The following is a 16,261-nucleotide window of genomic DNA, read 5'->3' as shown; positions in this document are numbered from 1 at the left end:
TACCGATCAAACAATCACCATATCTCGCCTTTGGGATCATTTCCTGTAGACCAATTAAGATCGCGCGAGATGTGGCCGTCCAAGAATTACCACCCATGCCCGCTACATCCGGGATGCTCACTTCAGTAATCGTCCGACTACAGCAGGGGTAATGGGGGAGAAGAACAATTCGATATGACACGAGTGCCACTTAAATGTTGAGTAAAATATATTTTACGTGACTTATTATTAAATATGAGAGTGGAAATCTGTGAGCAAAACCCGGTGAGGAAATGGGTATCTACTTATGATAGTGACGATGTTTTATTTTAGCATAAAATATTTCTTTGACTGGAATTCTAGAAGTTGGATAGATAAAGAGTAATGGCTATTTTTATGGATATATCACTTCCTTGTTCTACATAGGCGAAGTTTCGACCGTGATTTTTATGTCGTTAAGGAAGTGATGACAACAACTTTAGAATCTGTGTAGACCGGTTATCGGTTATCACTCACACCGAGGAAGACTGGTGATTTTTCTCACTGTTGCGCAACCTTATTCACTACAGTTTGCCTGTGGTTGACATATCATGAAATGTTGGCACTGTAGTACAAATCATGTCTTGTGATTATTCTGAAATCTTTTCTTATACATGGCCATGGTCTAGCTGAAGACGAGATACCTGTGCAATACTGTTGTGCACGTTTTCGACACTGGCTGTACACGTGGTATGGACTGTGATCATAACACTCATTTCTTCTTTTATCCAGGCCGGAAACGATTAGAGAATAACAAATGGTTTAGCTCACAAACAGATATAAACGACCGATGATAAACTATCGGTGATCTCAAGTCATGTTTCTTATCTGTACCGTATCTTACCACCACGTACACCATGCCCCATCTAGGGACAAAGCTTCTTCTCAGTCTTTTAATACCTGCATATGCTGTTATTTGTGCAACTGACACACACATCATTGTTGATACCAAGCAGGGGCGAGTGAAAGGTTACCAGATCACTTCCCAAAGCGGGTATTCTCTGCAGGTGTTTCTTGGAATTCCATATGCTGAACCTCCAGTTGGCGATCTACGCTTCTCGAGACCGATCCCAGCTGGTTCATGGCGAGGGATCCACGATGCTACTTTCTACAGACCAGTCTGTCCACAAAAACTACAATTTCTTCACACGTAAGTTCATGTTTACATCTACAAAGGTACCTAGATGTGCGTCTAATCACATCAAAAAGGTTTCCGAGTATTATTCAACAGAAACACATCTCCCTTTCTTCCTCCTCTTGGAGTCTTTAAATCCATGTTTAGTGATACTCTTTTGGTATTTGGCATATCCTTCATAATTTTATTCGAGCATTTCGCAAATTTCCTAAACATTTGGGAACAACCAGTTTCGTTATTACCTTTTTCTGACTCATCTGTTTCACGATTCTAATGCTATTTAATCATTTCCTGTTTCATGTGTTCATGTAATCTATTCAGTTTCAGCTTTGGGTACAACTTCAACAACACATACGAGGATTGCCTGTATCTTAATGTCTTCGCACCAACGGTAATTGAATTGGTCTGTCTGTTTGTTGTTGTACGCCGCACTCAGCAATATTCTAGCTATTTGACGGCGGTCTGTAAATGATAAAGTTTGGTCCAAACAATCCAGTGATCAACAGCAGGAGCATAAATCTACGCAATAGGGAAAAGAATTACATGTGATCGCCTTTCTTCCAAAGGCATGGGTTGCTGAAGATCAATTCTAACTCGGATTTTTATTTGGTATGTGATTTTAGTTCATTGAACTGTGTTTAAGAAGTGAGGGAAGTTTGTGATCATAAACATTTCGATCAGTTTACACGACTTGACAATGACACCCGTTATGACAATTAAATTGTTCATTACCGCTGGAAGTATAGAATGGTAATTCCATTTTGCAGAATGGCTCCAAGCTACCCGTGATGGTATGGATTCATGGTGGAGCATACACATATGGCTCAGCGTCTGAGTACGACGGTAGAATGTTAGCATCGCGTGGTATCGTCGTGGTGACTGTCGACTATAGGCTGGGCGTTATGGGTATGTTGTGTTAATTCATATTGCGTTTTTTTCTGAATATAAGACGTTCTGTGAGATGACAGTAAATAGTAGCGAAATCAGCACTGTCGTAATGAGTGACTGAGTGAGTTTAGTTTTATACCGCGCTCAGCAATATTCAACAATATGGCAGTGATCTGTACATAATCAAGGACCTGACAATCCAGTGATCAACATCATGACGATCATCATAACGGATCTAGCATTGTCGTAAGAATGTGATATAAATGTACACATTTCCCTGTTTACCTGCGGCATGTTTACCCTCTTTTCATGCTCCCATTTATGGCTAATGGGTATGATTTGCAATGATCTGAAATTCACTTTTAACGGGTGTCATCGTTAGGTCCAAACCTGAAACAATACGTCTCAAGTATGTACTGCTGCCATGTCACCTTCTTTTTCTCAAACAACACAGCGTGCTGGAACAGTGTATTATTTGGGGGTCTACTGTCATTTGTGAGAACTGCCAGTTGTGAGACAGTGGAGTAGATAATTAACAAAGAAATCCCACCATATTTCCTTATCTGATAGAATGGATTTACCTTAGCTTATCAGGGTTTAGCTATGTAACTAAACCTAGTGAACAGAACACATTTTATTCTAAAACAATCACATATAGTGACACAGAGAGTGAGTTTAGCTCTACGCCGCACTCAGCAATAGTGACACAAAGAACATACAACATATTGATAAATTTATTAAAATATTAGGATGTTTACAGAAATGTTGGGAAAGAAATTGATGCCTAATGGCATTTACTACTGGACAGCAAAATATAACTTGGAGTTTATCGTGTTTCGGGATTGGTGCTCTTTGTTTCAGGCTTTCTGTCTACGGACAGAGAGCCTATATGGAAGGGGAGAAGAAACTCCTCCTCGAAAAGCCGCTGAACGTATAACCAGTGTAGCCAATACGGTGGCAGCGTAGTATTTAAGATTGAGCCCGGTTTATTTTCAACAGCTGATTAAGTTCGCTGAGTGTTGTAACAACTGAAATCCTACATGTAGAAGATAGGTTAACTATTTTGTCACTTCAGTTTAAGTCAAATAATTGGTATTAGTGTCCGTATTAGGACAGTAGATTTGCAGTAAAGTTTCAAGTCGGTAAGTTATAGCTCACTGGCTTCTATTCTCGATTCACCGCGAAGATAGACTAAATTGTGCCGATAAAAACTTCTTCCACACATTCGTTTAATTTTTAGGAGAACATACCTTTAGTTGAAAGGTATTTGCAAGTAATAGTGACAGTTTTATGACTTAAAAATTGTTAGGGTGTAATTTAGGTGTGCCATTGAAATGCTATACGCCGTTGTTTGAGTATTCCTAGTTATTTACTCAAAATCATCTTTCACATACACCTTTAATTCATGTGAGGGGAATATACTATCGGTGATAGTTTCATAATCTAAAAAAGAATGTTAGGGTGTATTTGAGGTGTGTGAAAAATGTTACATATCGCCGATCTGCTCTGATCCGCCATTGAAATACGATATGCCGTTGTTTGAGTGTTTCCAGTTATTACTTCAAAATCATCTTTCACATACACCTTTAATTCTTATGAGGGGAATACACTATCAGGTGAAATGTGTTTGCAAGTAATAGCGATAGTTCCATAATCTAAAACAAAATGTTAGGGCGTATTTGAGGTGTGTGAAAAATATGAGATATTGCCGATCTGATCTGATTCGCCATGAATGCTTGAGGGTTATAGTTCCATAACTTCTTTCTTTCTTGTTGACCTTATTGTTTGACAAAACTGGAAAGGTGTTTTTGAACGCTTTGTGAGAGTTTTACACTTTATTTTTTAGGACAGTGTGACAGTATCAGTTAATACCTTGTTAATGTCCATTCCATTCCCCACATGCAATAAGATATCTGAATTAATTATTAATGTACACAAAAATGTTTCAAAGTAGATTTTTTAAAGGGACAGCTGATGTTAACACGTGTTCTCGCGATACTTTTGCGTTTTTAACATGTTTTGGGAGGGAAGGCCGCGGTGTATCATTTATTCTTTCATTCATTCACATATGTACTTCTTCCTTTTATTTTTTTCTTTATTTCTTTCATTCATTCACATAATTCTTGCTCTTAATTCTTAAGATACTTCATTCATTCATTCCGACTGATACAATACACTGACTGAAGTTCTGTTAAACCAGGGATAATCTACAACGTATATACTCTATGTAGTCTCCCTGGTTAAACACAACTGAAGCTGCACTGGGAACGAGCCAAGTCACAGTGTGCGTTGGAGCATGACGAGGCACACGTTAATTAGTACAAATGGTAAAGAAAGCAAGCGAGTGACCTATCCCTGTTGTAGAGTATCCCTGCTACGGAGAAAGTGTCAAGACTCGTGTTTCAGGATTGGTGCTCTTTGTTTCAGGCTATCTGTATATGGGGAGATATCAAGACTCGTGTTTCAGGATTGGTGCTTTTTCTTTCAGGCTTTCTGTGTACATGAGAGGTATCAAGACTCGTGTTTTAGGATCGGTACTTTTGTTTCAGGCTTTCTGTCTACTGGGAACAATGCTGCTCCCGGCAACTTCGGCCACCTGGACCAGCTGCAGGCCCTCCACTGGGTCAAGGACAACATTGGTCAGTTTGGAGGTGACCCCGACAAGGTTACCATATTTGGGCAAAGCTCAGGAGGAGCAGGTGTCTCCACCCATATGTTTTCTCCACTGGCTAAAGGTGACAATAATAATTTCATTTCCTGTTTTATGTGACAAACTAAGATATTTAATAGTATCTAGTCAAACGAAGTGTTGTCAAAATATACTTCAAACAATACAAACAATACAGAAAGAATAGCTAGAAATCTGCACAAACATTTAGTTTGATTTCTTCATCGACTGCTTGTGCAGCTGACCATATACCATAGCATCTTACTTGGCATTAAGTACTCTTTCAGCGTTCTTCAGGTGAATGGGTGAGTGGGTTTTACGCCAGAAGTCGGCTTCACACATTGTGCCCATGTGGGGAATCGAACCCGGGCATTCGGCATGACGAGGGAACACTTTGACCACTGGGCTACCCCATCGCCCGGGGAATGATTACTTACAATAAAAGAATTCCTATTTCAAACAAACACTAAAGTCCTTCCCAACATTTCATTTTGACGAAGTATTTATGTTTATTTATGAATTATCTTATGGTCACATATAATCTGCTTCCAATGTTTGAGTTAGTGTGAAGTCAAATATTTCCGATTGGATGTGGACATAATACCTACCAGATCACTTTGATTTTCCTGTTATTGTAAAATAACACTTTGACTTCATTGTTACAAACTGCAGGACAAAAGAGGGTGGCGGAGGGAGGAGGGGTGCGCATCCGTGCACCTCCTCTCTGGATCCGCCTAGGCTTTTCCTGATGGTACGTCGTGGCACGTATTGGGTAAAATATATTCGATACTTCCAAGAATATCAACAAATGATAACTTTCCTGTATGTAATATGCCGATGAACTTTGTTTGCTGCAGAACGTATTTTGACCTACGCATTTTTTTTTCAAGGTTTATTTCGAGGTGTTATCGCACAAAGCGGGATAAGCATTAGCCCTTTTGCTTTCTACCGTCCTCCATACAAGGCAAGCGACACCGCCCGCAATCTTGGAGAGATTGTTGGGTGCAACCAGTCGTCTTCGCAAGCCCTTGTTAGCTGCCTCAGAGGGAAATCCGTGGACGATCTCGTGAATGCTAGACCGCAGGTAATTGCCGTGATTATAATAGTGTGTTTATGTTGTTAAGATATCGTCATTTGATTACCCATTTCTTGACACGTGACACTACCCTAATCTAGACCTGTCGGTGCGTCATCTTTAATATATGGTATGATAGCGTCAGTAAGGTAGTAAGGCACTTTAGTGAGTGAGTTTAGTTTCACGCCACACTCAGCAATATTCCAGCTATATGGCGGCGGTCCGTAAATAATCGAGTGTGGACCAGACCATCCAGTGATCAACAGCATGAGCATCAACCTGCACAACTGGGAATCGATGACATGTGTTAACCATGTCAGCGATCCAGACCACCCGATCCCGTTTGTCGTCTCTTACGACAAGCATAGTCAGCTTTTATGGCAAGGATAGGTTGCTGAAGACCTATTCTACCCCGGATCTTCACGGGTCGTAAGGTTGGGAGTGGGTTGACTTAACGCCGCTTCTTGCAATTTTCCAGTAACTTCACCTCCCACTATGTGGCATCGAAACTATCACGCGAAATGAGCATCACGAGAAATGGTTACAGCTAAAACACTCTGAAAATTACTTCCTTATCTCGTACGAAAATATACATTTGTAAATGTTTGTTTCTATTCAGGATCTATTGGCTGCATGTGAACTAGTTAAATACCATTTCGTCTTGACCAACTTAGTTTATGAAGTACCATTTCAACAACATATTTATTGAATGTGTACTAAAGTCAGTGTCTTCAGTGTTATAGAGCACAAGCGGATTCAAATGAACCATACACATAATGTTATCCCTACGACTATCATAAAGGAGAAAAAACACATGATGATAGTACATCGTATGTTCTACATCAAAAAATGATGGTGCCGACCATGGTGGGCACCATCATTTTTTGATGTAGAACATACAATGTACTGTCATCAAACACAGAAAAAATGACATTTATAAAACTATAACCCCACCTTAAACTTAAACTCTACAAAAAGACGGATGTTAAAAGTGACCACCGATGTGTATCGACTGTACATGCAGGGTGCGCCGATGACGTCTAAATACGTTCCGGTGGTTGATGGTTATTATATCCTGGATTTCCCAGAGAACTTACTGGGTCAAGGTCGCGTCCTTCACCCAGCCTTGATGACTGGTACCGTTTTAAATGAAGGAGCTGATATGATTGGTGAGTGCAAATGTAAACCAAGGAGGACTTTGACCAAAAGGTGTAACTATATACGTGAGTAAGTGAGTTTATAAACTAGTTTTACGTCGCACTCAGCAACATTCCGACAATGTCTGCAAATAATAGAGTCTGGAACAGACAGTCCAGTGGTCTGTCAGTCGACTGTTGGCCTAAGTATGAGCTACTGAGATCAATTCTAACCCCGATCTTCTGGTGTCATGAAGCGAGACAGAGCGAGACACAGAGTGAGACTGACGCTAGCGACGTCTGTCGCTAGTGGATCACGTGACTGGTCACATGATTACACTTGAGTGAGTGTATGTATGTACAGGTGCACATATACAAAAAAAAAATTCAAACAATAATTCACACGAATTGCCACACTACATATTTCACATATATGTTCAGGGATGTGTAGATTCTGTGTTGCTAAACCAGGAGTTTATTTGTTTACATGCAGTGTTTATTTTTCGTGACAAACCAACGAAACATAAACAGTTGTTATAAAACTACCTTCACTGTCATTTAATATAGGGTCGTATAGATAGACCCTGTATGTTCGTGTTATATCTCCCTTCTAGATTATCTCAGAGGCGTGGAAAAGGGTGTCAGTGCCCAGACTGCCCAACAAGTTATTCATTCTTGGAGCAGGAGGTACCTGAATCAAACCGCCACAGCATACAAGGCAGCAGCATGTCATTACAACATCCACAGCGCTGATCCTGTGGTCAACAGACAGAATCTTATAGCTGTAAGTGATAAGTCATCGTTCTGGCGTTGAATTCCTGTTAATCTGCCTGAACTGTTTGTTTGTTGTGTTACTCAGCATGATGGCGGTCTGTAAATAATCGAGTGGAACAATCCAGTGATCACTGATCAATATTATGAACATCGATCTACGCAACTGGGATACGATGACATGTGTCAGCCAAGTCAGCAAGCCTGACCACCCGATCACATTAATCGCCTCTTATAAGCATAGGTTGCTAAAGACCAATTCTAACCCGGTTCGGTAGTGCCCATTGATGTCCTTTGATGTCCACTGATGTCCCTGCAGCGAGCGTCTGACTGTTCCAGTTCTGGTCCGATTACGACTATGTCACCCCTAATATCAAGATGGTTGACATGTATCACAAGATTCAACCCAACACCTACATGTACAGCTTCGAATACAGATCCGTCAACCAGCCAGATCCGCAGTGGGAAGGTCAGTGCAATGTTGCAGTCAAGCTCCCACACTTACCATGATTGACAAACTCGTGTGAGTTTAGTTTTACGCCGCACTTAGCAATATTCCAGTTGTATGGTGGCAATCAGTAAATAGTCGAGTCAGGACTAGGCGATTCGGTGATCAACAGCATGATCCATGCAACATCAATCTATGCAAATAGGAAACGATGACATGTGTCAACCTAATCAGCGACCCTGACCACCCGATCCCGTTAATCGCCACTTACGACAAGCACGGGTTGCTGAAGATCAATTCTAACGCGGATCTTCACGGGCCCAAAGGGGTGTGTATCCCAATGTCATCTCACGTACACATACAACACCATCTTCATGTAGATATAGCATCTTTCACGAAGTGATATGATTGCGATTTGAAATAACAGAGCCTCGGTCAGACTATCTAATGACTGACATTATAAACATAGATCAACGCAGTTTAGATACGATGACATCCATCAATCAAATCAGCGAGCTGACAACCATTCAAAGAAACAAAATGTATTCAATGATGAATTTTGAATTATTTGTATTATTAATACCGCTCATACAATTTTACTCATTTATGTTTGCAAACTGTACAATACATGCTCATCTTACCGATTAATGTACTATAATCAGAACAATCATGACTGTTAAACCTTGTGTGTTTATCTTTTACTGCATCATACGTTGTCATGCCTGCCTTGTTGATGTCAAGCTTTAAGCTAATCAAAGCCATACGCCTTATTGATGTCAAACTTTAAGCTAATTTATGCTTTGCGTCTTCGTGCCTGGTTGATGTCTAACTTTAAGCTAATTTAGGCGTTGCGTCTTCACGCCTGGTTGATGCCAAACTTTATGCCTTTCAGAATCACGAAATCCTGAGAGTAGCTGTGTAATTTTCCAGGTGTACTCCATGCCACAGAACTTTACTACGTGTTTGGATGTCCCTTCTCTAACACAATGCCCTGCCCTTGGGAGGGATGTAACACGACATGGTGCTCTGGATGGGGAGTATCTCCTCTAGACAAGAAGATCAGCAACGAAATGATGACAATGTGGACAAACTTTGCTAAGAGTCTGTGAGTAGATGGGTATCTTGTATGGTGACTGTGTGGTATATTTAAATATAAACTCGCATGCATTGTGACAAGGAACTGTTCAGTTAGTGCGTTCGTTCAGTGTTATAGCATGGAATGGACTATGTCCGAAATTAGACAGAAAAATACAGTGTGCTATGCACCCATTTTCTGCTTTCATATATCTCCATGGAGAGACCTCATTATGTGTACCAGATCAAAGTTCTGAATTAATGCAAACAGCACAAATGACAATGCTTTCTTACATCTCAACTGTAAGTTGTTTAAAGAAACGTATGACTTCAAACGTTTACGGAAAAAAGCCTAAGAAAGACAGAGAAATGGGTGAAAACACTGGAACTATCGCTCAACAAAACAGTAACTAAGAATATGCATTTATGGTGACACCAAATACAACTTCATGCCATGATTGTTTTTGTTTGTTAATAATGCCACAATTGGGTATATTCTAGCTATATGGTGGTGGCTGGTAACTGATCGTGCCCTCATCAGATAATCCACTGATCAACAGCATGAGCATTCATCTACGCAATTGGGACATGTAGACATATGTCGAATATATCATCAAGCCTGACCACCCGATTCTAGTTAGTCGTCTCTTAGGACAAGCATGGGTTGCCGAAGACAATACTAACCTGGAGGTAACCAACCAACCAATCAAAGTCTTGGGTCACCTCTTCATAATGTCCATTAACTGTCTGTGTTACTTTCACAGTGATCCTAACTCTGCAGGCAACATTCGTCTGTGGCCTCACTACTCTGTATCTGCACACCGACCATACCTTCAAATCAGAGACACATCGAATGTCCAGCATGGTCTCAGGCCATCTGCAGCCAACTTCTGGAACCGATACTTCCCAAACCTCCTTGCAGGAAAGGCGGGGCTGCACGAATGTCATGGCGGAGTCATAACTGGTTGAAAATAGCACAGGCACAAATGCAGTATGCCTTTCAGCTACTAGTATTTTGTATAAAACATGATACCCAATACTCAAAGCTGTTTATTTCATATAAAGTTAATTACATTTGTATTAGTTTGGCAAAGTTGAAAAAATATGTCACATTTCCCTGATATCATATCTCCTTGACGAGAAGACATTTATTTATTCTTAAAACATCTCAGAGACAAAACTACAATAAATGAAAGACCATTATTGCTTATTGCTGGGTGAATTGAGGTGACACTGGGTTTTATGTCACACCTGGGAAAATTTCGCTCATATGAGGAAGCTTGCGTGTGTGGCTGCTTGTACTAGCCCACAAGGCTTGTTTATTAGTGCTAATTCACTCGGATACCATGCTGCAGTTAAGCAGGAATATCCTACCCAAAACTCCTAACTAACTCAGAGCCTACCAGTCCTTGTTTCCTAGTTGTACCCACTTATGCTGAGCGCCAGGCAGGGACCAACAAGTACCATATTTTATACCATTTTGGTATGACGTAGATGGAGACTGAACGCACAACCTTCTGCTCTGAACACAACACAATGGAGGTGGTCACATATTGCTGGGATTAACAGAAACCCACTGCTCTTATGCAGAGAGAGAACTTGGGCAACCCAGATGCTGGTTGAAAAAGATATTTGATCCAACAATTCGTGAACATTTATATCATCATGAACACAAATCAAATAATACTGTGAATTTGAACTGTACTTTTGAATCTGTAACATACATATTGTTACTTTCATTTACATCAACAAATATTCAAAACTTAACAAGCAGATATGAGAAAATAATCTTAAGATTTATCACAGCAATGACTTTCCCTGGTCATCATATAGTTGCCAGGAGACAGCAATCACAATCACTGAGAGAAACATTAACAAACCTGTCTATGTCATGATGTGACATGTCTAAACCCTTGTTGTGGGAATTCATCTTTCAACACAGAACATAATATATAGAATTAACTAAAGGAACGATGGCCCCAATAATGGAATGGTTATATAATAAGTGACTGAGTTCCCAGAGAAATCAGCTATATCACAGTCAGGATGATATGACAAGAATGTACCGACTGCTGATGTCTTTGAGATTATATATACACAATATCACTAAGAAACTGATCAAATTACCATGCTGTATCAGGGTGTATACTCTCACCGTAAAGTACAGATTCTAGTATTCGTGTGTTTAAGGACCGTTCATACTAAGAAATTAATCACACTGGTAAAACTGATGAATGCTGGCACAATGCTGACAACAGGAACGCCAATGGTTAACACGACTAATCATTGCCACACATAAGTGACAGGAAAATCATGACACTGAACCTGTTGACAGTCAGGACTTCAGTATCTGACTTCTCTTAACATTTAGAAGGAATATGTCTGCAAACGATCTGCTGTCAAGATAAATTATTGGTGTTAGATGTTTTAAAATATGTAGATCTAAAAAATGAAATTCTAGGCACTACCTTGCCATTTATATTTTTAAAAAAATTGAGTGCCTTACTCTTTACTATAATAACAAACAAGCCCAGCTCACATTACCTCTCTTCCCACTGTAGGACAAGGGAATAAATTTGAGACAATGAAATAAATTTTTAATGTAATCCATAAATGGCAAAAGTATTATCTAACATGTATATGAAGTTTGGTGGAGTCAAGTGATGCAGGTGTTGTGAGCTGTTGATCCTTTTCGCATTATTATATATATAATGTGACAAGGAAAAAATACAATTCTGATAAACTTCAAAATATCAAAAGGCACATCTATGGGTAATGACTATGAAAGTCTATATGAGGTGAATAGATCAAATTATCATGAATGTAACTTACACACATCACCTACATCCAATACAATTAGGTAATATGACTAGTATTGAGTAATTGATTTTCAGTTGATATTAATAGTGATCCAAAAATCATTGCTATTTAAGAAATAACTGAACTAATTTCTTTGGCATCTGGTGACCTTGAACTTACAAGGGAGTCATGAAACCTTCATGTAAAAGAGAAACTATCTGAGAGTTCATGTAAGGTTTGTTCACCTTCAACCATTATGCTCAAGCTACCTTTACAGAAGCACAAGTGATGTTACAAATAGAATGTCTTCTTGTCATACCACTTATACTCTCTGATGTATACAATATACAATTATTTGATGGGTGAATGACCATCCAGCATCAACATTTCACACATAACCAGTTTTGGGGTATGTATTGACAGTCATGAGTAATTAGATTCATTTTTTAGAAAAAAATCAAAATTTGAACCCTCCAATCTACGTTTTTGGACTCCAGTGATCTTGAACATGCATGGAGGTCAGCAAGGATTTGACACGATGAAGACGCAATCATGGAAACTGACCCAGGGTCTCCCAGAACTCTTATAAAAATCTATACATTCTATACCTATTCATGGCGACAGACCCATACTTTGGGTCTTTTGGAGCTCTCATAAAATTCTATAAATGAAATTCAAATTATCCTGAACACAGTTTTTTTTATTCATAATTTGTACTTGACCTTGACTGTTCAAGGTTATTCAATCATCTTCAGTAATAAAGAGACCAAGCGTATAGAAGGCACATCAAATACAGAGTCTCCATCACCAGTCATTTGCATGGTTGAGATAACCATCTGCAGTAGCAGCAGATCACGGAGAGGAGAGCTAAAATATAGTCAATTTTATTAGTTTTTTATGTTGAACAAAAACTTGCTCAAGTATATTTACAGGCCCTCTTTGAGTATATAATTATACTTAGGAATGTCCAATAGCTGTCAAGAATCCCATCAACAGTAAAATATTGAACAAAGTCAACTAATGTAAAGAAAATGTAACTTACATAAACACTAAACAACTGGATATTGGCAAATATGGCAATATGATCTGATTAAAATACACAACATTTGAGACAATTTATAAAAAAATAGGGTCATAGTGAAAAATGTGTTGAATGAAATATTTGATTTATGAAAAAGAATGAATAATGTTAATGTTAAACAAAAATTTATTAATAATGTACTGTCACCATCACAATTAAATGGTTCTGTTTATGGTGCGTGACTAATCACAACTCCTTATGGATAAATGTTGCCAAGCACAGAAAATACACTAAAAGAGAAAAGATTGTCTCCAACTTTGAATTATATCACCATGAATCTTGTATCAGGGACTTGTAAACCCAAAACATACATACTACATAACCATATCAGTCAACGAATCAAAACTACATACTATAAGCTGCATCCGAAGCCAAACTCAAGCACAATGACTGAAATCCATACCCTTGGTTGCTTTTCACATATCAACCTTTTTTGCTTTATAAGAATATCACACTTGGACATCTAATATATAAATATCAAAACATTCACAAAATAAAAGAAGAAAACCCCACACCCCAAAAAATCAATAACAGGTCACATATATAATCTTTCAATAACATTCAACAAATAATAATTTTTACAGCATACACAATATTCACCTGAATTTGAATGACAACAAAACAACTTCAGACTATGCATCAAAGGTAACATCAAAGTGAAATATAAACATTGATAATCTGGAATACTGTTGATGGATGGAATCTGTTACAATTATTGATATGAAAATTGTGTATAGTATCTTAAACAAACTATTGCAATGAAATAAAGTTTGTGTCCAGCTGGAAAATCCATACTAGATTCATATACAGACTCTTCTTTTCTTGTTAGGAGCACAAATATACATATTTATTCATGCACCACTTCTAAATTATGTCCACGAAATTGTTTTTTTAGTTAGAGGTGGACACGAATTTGTCACCACTCACCAGTACATTCTAGAAATATTTCAGCAGTATCACAGCAGGGGACACCAGAAATGGGCTTGACACGTTGTAGGGAATCAAACTCGGATCCTTGATGCATCAAATGAAGCTTTAACCAATAGACTACACCACTGCCCAGTTATGGGATGAGGGATACCAACAAAGAAAACCTGTGATGTATTTGCAAGTGCCATTAGATTCCTTGGTCAGCCCAACATCTGAACTCTTCCAACCATGAATGAAAACTAGTGGAACAAGTGAGTGTTATATGCTCACAAAAAGGTAAGAACATACACAAAACCAATGTGTGAAGTAAATTTAAAGACTATCAACAGAGAGAAGACAACCTCCTTAAACTGCCAGAAAGTACATAACACTTCCATGGTAATGATATGTACATGACAGTCCAGTGTAGCTGATGTATTACATATATATCACCTCCAGTTATCTGGAATTGTCCTTAAAATCTGTGTCGGCTTTGCTTAATAATTGACTTGGAATGATTTGTTTGTTTGATATTTAAATCAGTATTCAGCAATATTCCAGCCATACAAAAATGTCAATAATCCATAAATAAGACTTGGAATGACATAATTTATACTGAATTTGTGCTAAAATGATAAATTGTGCACAACTTAACTGGATTTCCAAATGATGTCATTGTATAGGTATTGTATAGGTCACACACTTGAAAAGACCATTAGGACTGAACTTACAATGTGTGTAATGGATTTCCAAATGATGTCATTGTATAGGTCACATGCTGGAAAAGACTGCTATGACTGAACTTACAATGTGTGAAATAGTCCAAATGGTAATTAACAATCTCATTATGGATAGCAAATCATAATAGTGTGCAATGTTTAGACAAATTTCTTTAGAGTCGACCATGAAAATATTTTCATGACAGACAATGATCACAGGACATGGAGGGATGATGTGTCAGAACAAGCTATGTCAGACATCTTAACGGTGCATAATGATATAAGCTCCATATGATGGAGTACAGTGTCTGAACATTACACCTGGAATAATTGCATCTGATATTGTGTATTAGAGCCATCTCCATTCCCTTTCATTCAATAGTTTCACACCATTTCTAAGGTAAGTGTAGATCTATGTCCACCACAGAGCTAACAACATAATTCAGACACCTGGTGAACAAATAGAATCACAACTATATATATTCACTTCAGGCTGCAGGAGAGTTCAGCTGTCCTCAGTAGCAATAACTATGTAATGGCCTCATTGATTCATTCACAGAATCAACTGCATACTGTGTCGCAAATGTCTCAATATCTGGGAATGAGATCAATAACTTACTGAAACTGATGTCGTTGTTGCTGGAACTGTTGGAATTGTTGGTGTCTTGGTGGAGCATTTGGAAACACATAATGTCCCCTGCCTCTACCCTCACCAGCAGGACCTCCACCTCCACGACCTCTTCCATAACCTCTGCGAAAACCCCCTGCTCCACGTTGGTTATAACCTCTTCCATAGTATTCATTTTGTCCTCTGTTCCCCTGACCACCTCTATAATACACTCCTGGACCTCCCCTGTGTCCTTGTTGTCCAAACCCTCTGCCAAAATCTCCTTGCCCCGGTTGATAACAACCTCTTCCATAGTCTTTACTTGGACCTCTGTTCCCCTGACCACCTCTAGAGTACGCTCCAGGACCTCCCCTGTGTCCTGGTTGTCCTCGGGTGTTTTCATTATGTCCATCATAATATCTCCCATGATTTCCATGACCACGTCTGTTCCTGCCATCTTCTCTTCCATACTGTTGTGAGGCTCCTCCTTGGCCATATCCTGCTCCTCTGTTGTCAACACTCGGGACCATGGGATTGCCATACCCTTGGTGTACTTCATCTCTATTCTGTCTTCTGTCTCCTTCAGCATTTGCTGGTTCCACTCTGGGACTGGCCTCATAAACAACTTCCAATAGTTCGTCCCTGACATGATCTACCCCAACAGGTTGTCTTGTTATGTCTGGGATGGAACTCATGTCTCCTGATGCTACCTGTGGCTGTTGGTCTACTTGCACCTAAAATTGAAACACAAATTTGGTATGCAGTTTTTAACTGGTGCACTATCGTTTTAACCACTAGGCTACCCCGCTGCTAACGTTAATAGTCTGACACTTATGGAACTGGAAAGGATATACTAATGCTTCATATCCAAGCTTAAGTGAACTATGATTTTAAGGGTGATTCAGAAGATCTATTTACCCAAGATGGGAATCA

General features: G+C 39.0%; 2 protein-coding genes across 2 annotated transcripts in view; one reads left to right on the top strand and one right to left on the bottom strand.

The window, feature by feature from the left end:
• The first annotated feature begins 841 nt into the window (after positions 1-841).
• Positions 842-10,416, top strand: LOC137277685 (carboxylesterase 5A-like). The gene is made up of 10 exons (XM_067809560.1): positions 842-1,168; positions 1,475-1,544; positions 1,921-2,059; positions 4,591-4,776; positions 5,600-5,793; positions 6,809-6,953; positions 7,535-7,704; positions 8,031-8,160; positions 9,070-9,244; positions 9,978-10,416. Exons 1-10 carry the CDS (start codon positions 876-878, stop codon positions 10,180-10,182), a joined length of 1,707 nt encoding a protein of 568 aa, XP_067665661.1. The 5' UTR covers positions 842-875; the 3' UTR covers positions 10,183-10,416.
• Positions 10,417-12,522: 2,106 nt separating this feature from the next.
• The window catches only part of LOC137277681 (uncharacterized), a 31,645-nt gene continuing 27,906 nt past the window's right edge, over positions 12,523-16,261 (bottom strand). Inside the window, exons 16-17 of the mRNA XM_067809553.1 lie at positions 15,337-16,062; positions 12,523-12,592 (exon numbers count right to left, since the gene is read on the bottom strand). Coding sequence (XP_067665654.1) covers positions 15,337-16,062 — 726 coding nt within the window. The 3' untranslated portion in view covers positions 12,523-12,592. The remainder of the gene's footprint in view (positions 12,593-15,336; positions 16,063-16,261) is intronic.

Source organism: Haliotis asinina, chromosome 3, assembly GCF_037392515.1.
Source record: "Haliotis asinina isolate JCU_RB_2024 chromosome 3, JCU_Hal_asi_v2, whole genome shotgun sequence".
In the NCBI taxonomy this organism is placed as follows: Eukaryota; Metazoa; Mollusca; class Gastropoda; order Lepetellida; family Haliotidae; genus Haliotis; species Haliotis asinina.
Note: the sequence above shows the minus strand (reverse complement) of the source record. Positions and strands in the feature narration are given on the sequence as shown.

Excerpts from the sequence above, each read along its gene's own strand:
- LOC137277685 (XM_067809560.1), top strand. The coding sequence starts at position 876 with ATGCCCCATCTAGGGACAAAGCTTCTTCTCAGTCTTTTAATACCTGCA. Across the intron at positions 4,777-5,599 it reads GTTTTCTCCACTGGCTAAAG|GTTTATTTCGAGGTGTTATC; the intron begins GTGACAATAATA and ends TTTTTTTTCAAG. Across the intron at positions 7,705-8,030 it reads ACAGACAGAATCTTATAGCT|TTCTGGTCCGATTACGACTA; the intron begins GTAAGTGATAAG and ends TGACTGTTCCAG.